Raw genomic sequence first — 12825 nt, 5'->3', positions numbered from 1 at the left:
TGCGCTGTCCCTCCACCCTCCCAAGCATGATGTCCTTCTCCAAGGACCAGTCTCTCTTTACAACATGACCAAAGTATGTCAGACGAAGCCTCAGAATCCTTGCCTCCAAGGAGCAGCCCGGTTTAACTCTCTCAAGGATGAATCTGTTTTCTTAGCAGTCCACGGTACGCTCAATACTCTTCTCCAGCACCACAGCTCAAAGGCATCAATTCTCCTTCTATCCTCCCTAGTCATTGTTCAACTCTCTGATGCATAACAAGTGATTGCAAAGACAATGGCCTGTATCAGATACACGTTAGTCTCCAGAGAGACACCATTGCTCTTTCAGTACTTTATAGAGAGGTCCCTAACAGCAGACTTTCCCATTGCAATACGTCTTTTATTTTCCTGGCTGCTGGTGCCAAGAGTGTTGATTGTGGAGCCAAGCAGAATAAAGGTGTGAATAATCTCAATCACTTCACCATCCATCCTGAAGCTACCAATTGGTCCAGTGGTGAGAATATTTGTCTTCTCGACATTGAGCCTCAATCCATATAGAAGGCTGCAGTCCCTGACCCTCTGCAGCAAGTGCTTCAGGTCCTCCTCAGTTTCAACAAGCAGGGTTGTGTCATCTGCATAACACAGATTATTGATAGATCTTCCACCAATCCTGACACCACACTTCTCCTCCAGAGCCCAGCCTACTGGATGATCTCTTCTGCATGAAAAGGTATGGAGACAGGACACATCCCTGGCGTACGCCCTTCCCAATTCTGAACCATGCAGTGTTTCGTTGCTCTGTTCTGATGACTGCCTCTCGGTCCAAGTATAGGTTTCGCATTAGCACGATCAAGTGTTCTGGGATCCCCATTCTTCTCAGAGTCAGCCACAGTTTGTTATGATCCACACAAACACCTTTGCATAATCAACGAAGCACAGATAGACATTCCTCCGGTACTCCCTGCTTTCAGCCGAGATCCATCTCACATTAGCTACAATATCCCTGGTACCATGACCCTTTCTAAACTCAGCCTGGACTTCTGGCAGTTCTCTGCTGATGTGCTGTTCCTATTTAGAGAATGTATTATTAGAGTGCTTTGGCAAGATAGGCATTAGTAAACAGCTGCAAAAGTGCAAACTGATTTTATCTTTACATAGAGCTCCAGTATTAGAATTACACAACTTTAAAGTACAGTTTCAGAGCTCTTGGTGTATGTAGTGAGCTTCACTCCTAAAATATAAGGCTGCAATGCTTTGCTGGATCGGATCCACCAGTTGCTTGGGAGAAAGATGAACAGGCTTCTCTAGTGCAGTTTATACCCTCAGAAAACCTACTGAAAAGTAAGCTATGAGTAGGTTCCACCACAAAAGCAGTTAGATGATTTTCTTTAAATAAAGCTATAGCTGTATTAAGTATAGAATTCTAGACAAACTTCAATACCTTTTACAAGACTGGATTTTAAAAATCTGTCTTTAAGTATCTTAAATAAGTACATATAATCAGGGTCTAAAATTTATATCCTACAAGATAAAAAGGCTTCTGGCAGAGGGAAAAAAGGCATTGGAACAACTTAAGGAGGCAAAGGCGTGTCAAGTGTTGTGCTGCTACCTGAAGAGTTTGTGGCTTGAATCTACCAGGTCCACTGGAGCAAGATAGGCAGTCTGTGCCCAGAAAGATTTACATCTAAAATGCAACAGAAAGTTGCCACAAATAAAATAGATTCTACAACAGTGGGTTTTGGAAACACCTGAAGCTTCCCACAACCCTTACGTCATGTCTCCATCATAAACTTTAGTTTTTTCATTTGATGAGACAATCAAAGATAAAGTTATAAATAAAAGCACCCTGGTAGATTATGAATTTGGATGTGGTTGAACTATATATGAACTTTTAGATTTGGAAAATTCATAAATAAAATACCAAAAAGAATATATCTCAAAATTTCTTTGTGACAATGTGAGTTAAATGTAGGAGATATAAGGTACTATATTTATTTTGTTGTTATGTGCCTTCGATAAAGAACTGACTCACAGCTGATCCTCCAGCAGGCTTTCAGAGAAGAGAAATTGCATGGGAGGAGATTATCCATCTTTCTCCTGTGGAGTGACTGGTGGAGTGCGATTCCTTACCACTATGCCCCCAGAGCTCTCCAGACTTACTTTAGAGACAGCTAAATTCCATGGTGAAGCAAAGCACAGAATGTGTACTAGTAACATTTTTTGCTTCAAGGTTTAATTATTTAGTATGGTCAAGTGATTCTTAGGTTGAGAAATCAAGGTATTGATCAGGTTCTCAGGAAGTAGCAAATTTTAAAAATATGCTTTTTAAAATTATTGACTAACAGTCATATTAATTTTTAATAAAATTTAATGACATTAAAGAAAGGCATGACAGCTTTATATGTATCAAAAAGGGTAGAGATTTTAGAAGAAAATGCAGAAAACACTTGCCTATAACTTTGGCGGTATATTGTTTAATATAGTGGGCACTAGCCAGCAAGCCTCTAAAATGTCACTAGTCTGAGTAAGAGATGCTATAACATATTACTGGAACTCAAAAGACCTGATTTTTTAAAAGTGGAATACTTCATTAATATTTTAATACTTATTATAAATTGAAATAATATTTTTAATACATTAGATTATATAAAATAATAAAATTAACTTCATCCATTTTCAAACACTTTAAAAATGTGCTTACTTGAGACCTAAAAACCTACATATATGGCTCACATTTACGGCATCAATTTATTTCTATTGATCAGCACTCCTCTAGAAATTGTCCATGAGATCTTCTCTTATAACTAATATCCAAGGAGAACAACACTTTTAATTTTGGAAGCAAAGGTTTATTATTGAACAAAAAGAGGCACTACTGTTCAAAAAATTAAGATGATGTCTTAGAATAAACAAAATACTCTTGTGTTTTATCTTCTGAAATGAAGATGATGATGTATTCCTAGACTTTAAAAGGAGCAGATCTACTGTGAGTTGTGCTGCTAACTTTGAAGGTGCACTTCTCTGAAGGTCAAACCCACCAATCGTTCTGCATGAGAAAGACGGGCTACTCTTCTGTGTGATTTAAAGCTTTGGAAAGTCAATAAAGGGTTAACTAGGAGTGAGCTTTGACATTAACAAAGTCAAATGAGACTTAAAAAGAGGTAATTTTGCGGTCATTATCTGCTTAAGCAAAACTCTTCTGCACTATAACAGGCTGTTGTTGTTGTTATGTGCCTTCGAGTCGTTTGCGACTCATAGCAACAGTCCTAAACCTTGCTCTATACTGTGCCAATCGCACTGCCTCTGACACCCCCATCCCGATTACCCCAGTCACTGAATCAATAGTCCTGTGTAAAACACTGGAATGACTTTTTGAAAGATAATTAACTTACCTGAATAAAAAGTAATTGAAAGACAAATGTAGCTTGGAGTAAATCTGTGGAGCCAGAAAAAGCCATAAAGCTTTCCAAGACTAAGTGGAAAGATGCATATGTTTAGCAATTACTCTTTAGCTGTTTCCTACCTTTATTTTATGTATTTAACACTTGCTTGTATAGTACTTAGTTGCTATGTACTGTACAGCTGGAACCAACCCATAGCTCACCCTACAGCGGGTTTTCAGAGGCAGTTAACTGCACCAGAGGAGACTGCCCATTCTTTCCCTACATCCTAAGTACTTTACTAATTAATTTTAATTACCTTAATCCTAATGACTCTATGAGGTGGACCTACTATATTCTCTATTTTAGACATTAGGAAAATTTTAACTGTAAAGAGGTTAAATAACCTGCTACAAGGCCAGGATTTGAATCTGGGAAGTCTAGCTCAAGAGTCTGTGATTTAAACCACTTCACTGACTCCCAGAGGTAATGCTCTATTTTATCATTGTACCCTTGTAACTGTATATTAAATCAGTTTAATATACAGTTTTTTGCATGTTCTGAGTTAAAGGTTTTGGTTAATTTACCTAATAAGAAAAAATGCTCACAAAGAGAAAATCTGAAAGAACCACTACAAACATGTTAATTTTGTATACTTACTGCCACATTGGTCTCTTGTTCTGATTCTGGCACATAAGGGTAATGGTTGTAGAACATATCATTCCGCACCATTTTTTTCCTCATCCTGCAAGGCCCCTCTGTCATCTCTAACATCCATTTGTCGAGGTGGGAGCCAATGGGAGGACCCCACAGTCCTCTTTCACGCAGTAGTTCATACTCGATTTGACACCACTCCTCTGTCACGTACTTTAGGGCATTTTGCTGACGCTAGAGATAAAGATTCCATTGGTTTTCAAGCAAAAGCAAGTGCAACAAAAAAAACATGAACAAGTAACTTAAAAATAAAATTTAGGTTTGGAAGTCAGTGTTTATGTTAACACTTAATCAAGATTCCTTATGTAAAGAACAATGGATTTATGGTCCAGGTAAACTCTGAGAATGAAGGAAAGATTCACAAGAAGGTGCTTAAGCAGTATGTAAATGACAGGCACACACATAAATTATAGGCAAAGACCTGAAGGAGCTTTCTACTCTGCCTCAGTCAAGTTAATAAAACAGATGAAGAAGTACTAAAGTGCTAAGTTCAGAGTACATTAATAAATAAAGAAAGAAATAAATATGGTATCTTAAAGAGAAATCCTCCAAACCAAAACCACAGGCTAGACCATGGATTTAAGAAGAACTAGGAAAAGAGATCATGAAATATGGCTAACATACTAGCAAACTTGCTAAGTCTCTTTAACCTCTTGCTAAATTGCTTAGATAAAAAACACAGATATGCGATTCTGATAAGAAATTTGACATCTGTATAAAATTTGATGGTAAACTATTTTCTACTGGCTAATGAGACAGTTCAAAATGAGCTCAATCATTTTACTTTGCTGGAATTTTATCACTAAATATAATTTCCTGCTGTCAAATTACATGATGTGGAATGCTTCAGCAGTAGGTGATTCTAAGTTATCTAATGATGCAAGCATGGTATGTAACTCTAAAATAAACATCTCTTTATACAATTAACCATGAAGATGACATACTAAATAATCATGAAGGTACATGATATTATAGCAGTACTACATGTTTCTGGTGAGAACAACACATGTATCATCTAAAGTTTTGTCCATAAAAATACTAGCAGTTAATTATTCAGAAATCTTAAATAGGTTTAAAATAAGTGCTCTGGAAAAAAATATCTACTGCTGCTGAGTGCAGTATAGAGTCCAGTACAAGTCCTAGGGACTCCAGGAGCAGCAGATCTGAACCTTGTCCTATCCTGTGTCATCCAGATCATCTCTGATAGACTTGAGCCCACAGTTACCGTGCCAGTCCATCTCGCTGAGGGTCATCTTCTCTTTCACTGACCCTCTACCCTCCCAAGCATGATGTCCTTTGCCAAGGAATAGTCTTTCCTAACTCAAGACAAGGTGCTGACTAATTAGAGATTCACCAAGGAGATCTCATTAAATTTACTTTTCACTTGTTGTTACTGTGTGTCACATAGTTGGAACTGACAAATCACTAAGCTACTACAATAAAAAAAGAACCTGGGAAGTTTTTAAGAATTTTAAGAATTTCCTAGAATTTGATACCTATTTCAACAATCTCTTTGTTAGGGTGAAAGTAGAGTCATTCTGGCATTCCTATTTTTATTAAATAGGTGCATATCATGTCAGCTGTCAATGTTAATAGATTCAACATTAACTGTGTTGTACAGTTTTCCTGTAAGAACTTAACATTTTTCTACCTTAAAGACAATGACCAAAGACAGGTAATTTAAAGGACAATTGAAAATCAATATCCAATGATGAGTGCAACTCAGCAACTTGCCCTTACAATGAAGAGGAAGATCCTGAGGGAAGCACAGTTATTTCTCCCATGGGAATGGAAACAAAGTCATCATTATGGTTGTGAATTCTTACCTCTTGATATTCCTTATACTGTGTGTCTACTAAGTCACGGACAACAGCAATATGTGTAAACATCCACTGAGAAATCTCCTAACATTGGAAAGAGAAAGAATCTTTAATATCTCGTGGGTTTAACAGAAAAATAAATAAGCTAGCTTTAACATTCATGTTCAAAAATTAAGTGTCCAAAATTCTGTGAAGAGTATACACTAAAGGAAAAAAAATAAAAGCCACAAGAGTGTGATTATAGAATGAATCTGATGGAGGCCTGGTGTGACGGACATGGGGCTGTACCACTTAATACATCCCTGAGGAAGGCTTGCTAGTCCAGTGTCCCGAAGAGCTGGCAGCCACTTGAGCGAGCGACGCAGCTTCAAGCTGCTGGATGCTTTACATTCAATAGTTGACTGACTAGCGGAATATGGAGACTCAGTGATGATGACACAACTAAAGTTCACTCTGACAGGCCACTTTAAGCACCAGAGTTCCATTCAGATCACAGGGACTGCATCTTGGCTTGACATTTCTCTGTGCTCAATTCAGTTTATTTCTTCCTTCAACAGGTACTGACTCTTAGGTTATTCTCTAAATAACACCCTACTCAGTAAACTTCACCTTAGTGTTTTTCCCCTTTTCCAATCTGTGACAACATGGGGTGATTGACATACACTGTGCAGATTCTTTTAACAGCTGCCAATTAGAACTGGGGATAGTGAAGAAGAATGATGAGGAAGAAAGTAATGCTGGCAGTAAATAAGTTTTTAAAAAAATCTATCATGGGTATTTATCATGAGAAAAATTACTGAAAAAAGCCAGTTTGTGTTGCTATTATTCCAAAATTTATATAATTAGCAGTAACAGTATTACTGGAAGTATCATTACAATATAGGAAAAACAGTGGGAAATTATCTATAGTTTGAACTTTTATCAGTAATTTGCAGTCATGTCCAGTTATGAAATGGACGAAAACACACGACACGTGACACAATTTAATCACAACATAAAAAGTATAGCCCTCATAATCTGGGTCTTTTTCTCCCAGAAAATACAGAAAAATTCCATTCGAAATGGTCTTCTTGTATATGGTAAGTGTATAACATATAATACTCCAACTAAAACCAGAAACATAAATGTTTATTATCCACAGTGAAAGGAAACATTGTACCTGGGTGGACAGACTGTGCTTATTCAGACCACTCTCCTTCCGGTTCCTTCTGGATCCTGTTAACTTGGAAAGACCAAAGCCGCTGCTGACACGGGACAACTTGGACTGCGTGGTGGGCACTAAAGCTTCTCCCCGACTTATGCATTTCTTTTCATGGGCTAAAAAGGGAGAATGAGATTATTTTACAGTCTCTCCATCTTCTGACTAGTTATATTTTTAATCCTTCCATATCATAGCCACAAAGTACAATTCTGTATTGATCAAAAGCAGCTTATAAAATAGAGCCAGGTATTTCTCTGTGCTATCACAAATTCACTTCTTGTTTAAGGTGTTCTTATTTAAGGTTGGCTGCTCAAGCACTGCGCTACCAGGTGAACTTACATTTGGTTGAAATGTGACAGCCATGGATAATATACAAATCTACTGTATCAGGTACCAAGGTCATTACAGTTCACAATCTCTTACATAAAACTTTTAGTGCTGCACACACTTCAGAATTCATGATGTTCTGGAGTTTAAAAAGGTGATATGGTACATACAGTGCATATTGTGTAACATCACCTGAGAGGCTAGGGTGATACATCATAACGTAACACATTTATATTTCAGCACCAAAATGATTTACACAAGATACATAAACTAGGTTAAATTTTGTTACCAAGTGAAATCTGGCACCAAATTGGTGACAAACCAACCTTTGCATTTTTCAGAGCTTTTAGATTTTAGCCATATGGATAATGAGCAGTGGACCCACTGCTAAAAAAGCATGACCATAGAAAAACTCTGAGTAAGGTATTATTTTCTAAACCCATAGATGACTGCTGTATAACACACCTTTGCATTCATAAAAGTCAAACTCAGCATAAAAATTCTGGAATGGAGTATGTCGTACTGATCTTCATTTCTATTTCTACCACATTATCATATTTTCCAACTCATAGGGACTCTTCAACTGGGTTTTCGAGGCTCTATTTAAAGGAAGAAACTGCCCATTCTTCTCCCATGAAGTGCCTGGTGTTCAAACTGCCAACCTTGTGTCGCTGGCCTGACATGTTATGCACCACACCACCAGACCTCTACAATCTTTTAGGGAATTTAAAATTTTGTGCCTAAAATGTCTTTCAGTCAGATCTTCTTACCCAAGTGATTCTGCCAGCACTTTAAACCAGCTTCTTCGATGAGTGGTTTTGCAACAGCTATGTCTACATGGCCCCTTTCATTCACAGGTAGAGTGACTTTGAAAAGTTCCTCCAAGGCTTGTTTCTTACTATGTATCAATTCTGTCCAAACTCTGTTGACAGCTTTGATGAGCAGCTGACGCCCTAGGGACAAAAGAAAGAAAGAAAAATCAAGCAAATGATCAAAAAACACAATGCAAAGTCAACTGTTAACCTGTTTATGTTTTACATCTATGAATTTTAACGCTAGCACCAACTAGTCAAAGCAACACTTCATACATTACCCACATTACAGAAAGGGATTATTCAGATAATAAGAAATGGACTAGCTCTCCTGGAAAACTTTTTAAAAAGTATTAAACTCATGAAAAAAGACTGTATTTTACAATATGAAAAATTTTATACATATTTATTTCATTACCGAACATCTTGTACTTAAGAACTCTCTGAACATTTAAAGAAAGTTCAAAATTAAGTTATTTCTTCTTGATTCTTTTGTATAAGGAAAAAATAAATCAATATACAAATACTTTAAAAAAGTAAATTTCATTTTGCTTTCAGAATCCCTGATAATTTGTCTAACTACTGCTCTGTATCAGTCAAATGTTAGCAAGAGATGGACTCAGCAGTAAGGCACGGTGAAACAGACAGCTAGTCTTCACTTACAGAACTTCTCATTCAGTATATCCGAATAGGACCAACAAATATGCATTTCTAATTATATGACATTGTTAGTCTGAAAATACTACCGTAAGAACCAATGCTCAACACTGTCAGCTAATCAGGAGTGAAAATAATCACTGCATCCTCAGTATCTGGGGTTCAAAATTATGAGGGAAAGAATTAAAAATACATTCATTTAAAATGAATGAATGGATGTCAAAGTGATAGAATTCCAAAGGATGAAATTATATGCAAGTCTTACAAAGCTTTGTAATGTAGCGGGACTAATCTTTTCCACAGAGCTATGTGGAAATAGAACTCAATCTACTCAAATCCTTTAATCCTCAAGATTTACAGATTCAGTGGGAAAATTAGATTGAAAAGAAAAAAAAGCATTAAAAGACAACTTGCCTTAAGTAATATTTGCCTTTAGTCTGATATATCTAACACTAGCACTAACCAGTTCTTTCTCTTAAGTGTTAATTAGTATGTACTGTTTAGCTAGAACCAAATGTAGAAATGCATATATAAAATCTCAGCATTGAAACCTCTGAGGGCCAAAATAACAATGAGATATCATCTCACCTCAGTAAGAACAGCAAAATTTAACAGGATAGCAAGCAACAAATGCTGGCAAGGTTGTGGAGAAACTGGACCTCTTATTCACTGTTGGTGGGAGTGTAAAATGGTTTAACCACTGTGGAAGGCAGTGTGGCATTTTCTCAGAAAGTTGCAAATAGAGATACCATTTGACTCAGGAATTCCACTATTGGGAATATACCCCAAAGAGTCCATAACTGCCACCCAAGCAGATATATGCACACCTGTGTTTATCGCGGATTTGTTCACAACAGCAAGGAGTTGCAAACAACCTAAGTGCCCATCAACAAATGAATGGATAGAGAAGCTGTGGTATATTCAGACAATGAAATACTATGCTACATTAAAAAACAAGGAACTCTTGAAATATTATTCAAAATGGGTGACCTGGGATGACATTATGCTGAGTGAAATATCTAAGTCACAAAAGGACAAATACTGCATAGTGCCACTGTCTTAAAACAGGACTGATATCGGGGTTGGGGGGAGACCGAGAAAGATGGGATAAATAATGTATACTGCACTGAAACAGGTGAGGGAGAAAACTATTTAAAAGGGATATGTGATTAGGTATTATTGTCATGATAGGAGTCCAGAGTGAAAGCTGCATAGTGGAGTAGACCTGGGGGGGAGGGATTGTAAAACAATGAAAGAATTTTTCTTTTACTTTTCAAAGAAAAGAGTGTGGGGGGGTGGAGAGGTGGGCAGGGAGAAATCTGCAACAGTGAATAAATGGAAATCCAAAGTCTCTGTAAATTTTCATTAAAATTAATAATCTAAAAAAAACTCAAAAAACAAAACAAAACAAAATGTTGAAGGCTAGCTCTTTCAGAGGTGAATGGTAAAACAATTTCCAGATACAGGAGATATTTTGTGGGCATGTCTGTGTATGCAGAGATGTGCTTTACTGAAAGAGTAGTTCTCAACATTAGAAATCTGACGCCAATTAATATTAGCTTTTAAACCCTAAAAATTAGGAACAGTGAAATAAAAGCACCACATAAACTAAAAAGGAATGCAATTACCTTCACTAATATCTTGGGTGTACCCACCATCTGGTTCAATGTCAGAGGGAATCATAATGTGCCATGTAGTCATGCGGGCTTCTGCTTCCAGTCCAAATCCATCCACATTGCTGAAAAATTCCAATCAGTTTAAAGTACATGAAAGAAATGATTGTAACTGAGAATTCGATGACTGTGTATTATGCTGCAGAAACAAGATAAACCCCAGCTCCATCACAAAGTATCACTGGTGGCAATACTATGCAATACAATGTAGTATTTTTGTATCCTGAATTCAGATGCTAGCTCTATGGAAGGGCTTTCTCTCCCTGGACTCTGCAGGGAGGTCCTTGTTGTTGAACTTCTACTACTGGGCAGTAAAAATTATACAAAGCAGAATGTCTACCTTATGAAGATGCCATTTTAGGGAGTGTTCTTGCACATCTAAAGAGCTCTGGTGACAGTACACAGTGTGTCGTGCTGCTAAGCAAAAGGTCTACAGTTCATATCTACCACTTGTTTGTCCAGAGAAAACTGGGTGGTCTCCTCCAGTTAGGACTTGCAGGCTGGGAAATCTGAGGGAGGGTCACTAGCAGTCAGAGCGAATCCATGATAGTGGTTTTTGTTTGGTTCCCAAATCTACTTGCCTAAAGATAATTAAACTCCACTAGAACATCAGGATAAGGAGCCCTGGACGAGCAGTTTGCCAAATTAAAGAGAGTGCCTCTATGTGGTCTGAATGCATAAGTTGCTTAATGGGAGAAAGACAGGCAAGCTTCTCTCACGCAATTTATAGCCTCTGAAAACCTGCTGGAAGTTCAGCTATGAGTTGATTCCATGTTGACAACAAAGAAATAGCTTCAAGAAATGGCTTACATAAGTCAGACCAACAATGGTCTGACAATATCAAGAAGAACATCTTAATTCTTAAGATTTTTATTATTACAATGGGCTAGTTTAACTCAAAATATTTTCCCAATATGTTTTCTAAGACTGAATTGTGCATCTACATCAAAATGTTTTGTAACTCCTAACATCTAGTTTGTCTGGCAATGGGTTGTGTAGGGTGTGTTTTATATCCTTTGAGATAGAAAAGAGATTTGACAAGTAGACAGAGAAGCAAAGGTGGGAGGAGAGATGCTACATCACAGAAAGACTGCCCAGGAGTGGAGAATCGCAGACAAGGCCCTCACTCCACAGTCTGTCCAGGAAGATAAAGCCCTTCCAAAGAGCTAGAACAGTGAATTCAGGCTTCTAGACTCCTCAGCTGTGGGAAAAGACATTTTCTTTGAAAAAGTCATCCACTTGGGCTAGTTCTGTTACGTTGTTGTTAAATAGTATGAAGTTGGAACTGATGCACAGATTGCCCTTCCAGTGGGTTTTCAGAGGCATTAATCACATGGGGGAGACTGCCTGCCTGCCCATCTTTCTTCCTCAGAGCAGCAGATAGATGTGAACTGTATTCTTTTGGGTCGGCAGCACAATTCCTTACCACTAAGCTACCAGAGCTCCCTCTTTGTGTTGTAGCAGCATTAGATAACTTAGATATGTGGCCCCTCCATTGTAGCCTCAAACCTCACCTCCCGGTACTCCACTGACAATGAAATAACTAGCTTCCCAAATGTGTCAGCCTCTTTCCTTTGGGCAAACACATATACTACTCTTTCTTCCAGGAGCGCTCTTGCCATGTTCTTCACAGAGCTAACTTCCCCCTCAATTAGGTCTCAAGTTGCAACTCAAGAGGTATTTCCTCCTGGTTAAGCATATCTGACTGGTCAGGTCTAGCTATCTGCTTATCTATCTTCTCTCCTAGACTGCAGGCACCTTGAGGGCCACCTCAGGACTTATACACATCTCAATTCTGGCTCCAAGTCAGTGCCTGGCTACTAGCACACAAGACAGATCTGTCAAGCTATCAGTAGAAAAATGTTAATTTTACCATATAACAACTTATTTTATTTATTTAACAATAAGTTTTTCTTTCTAAAGAAATATAAGAATCATAAAGTTATTGTGGAAGATTTACATTTTCTTTACATTTAAGTTGCTATTAGGTGTTGTTGAGTCTAGTATGACTCATAGCGACCCTATGAACAAAATATCCGAGCCCAGTCCTGTCCTCTGCCATTCTCACACTTCCTGATATACAAGAACCCACTGCAGCAACCACTGTGTCAATCCACCTGTTGAGGGTCTTCCTCTCCTTTGCTGACCATATCCATAACTCTTTTAGGAAAGTGTGTCACTTGTCTTTTATATTTGATAGAAATTTTAAATAAAACTGATCAAAGGAGTATGAAATGTTACTACCACAAAAAAAAAAAAAAA

At 37.7% G+C, this 12825-nt stretch overlaps 1 protein-coding gene across 1 annotated transcript in view; it reads right to left on the bottom strand.

Moving 5' to 3' along the window:
• The window catches only part of WDFY3 (WD repeat and FYVE domain containing 3), a 245607-nt gene that overhangs the window by 74022 nt on the left and 158760 nt on the right, over nucleotides 1-12825 (bottom strand). Inside the window, exons 37-41 of the mRNA XM_006885255.1 lie at nucleotides 10519-10628; nucleotides 8192-8374; nucleotides 7053-7210; nucleotides 5900-5977; nucleotides 4020-4247 (exon numbers count right to left, since the gene is read on the bottom strand). Coding sequence (XP_006885317.1) covers nucleotides 4020-4247; nucleotides 5900-5977; nucleotides 7053-7210; nucleotides 8192-8374; nucleotides 10519-10628 — 757 coding nt within the window. The remainder of the gene's footprint in view (nucleotides 1-4019; nucleotides 4248-5899; nucleotides 5978-7052; nucleotides 7211-8191; nucleotides 8375-10518; nucleotides 10629-12825) is intronic.

This window comes from Elephantulus edwardii, unplaced genomic scaffold (assembly GCF_000299155.1).
Source record: "Elephantulus edwardii isolate Elephantulus edwardi_28Jun2011 unplaced genomic scaffold, EleEdw1.0 scaffold00042, whole genome shotgun sequence".
NCBI lineage: Eukaryota > Metazoa > Chordata > Mammalia > Macroscelidea > Macroscelididae > Elephantulus > Elephantulus edwardii.
The sequence above is the reverse complement of the archived record's forward strand: the minus strand, read 5'-3'. Positions and strand labels throughout refer to the sequence as shown.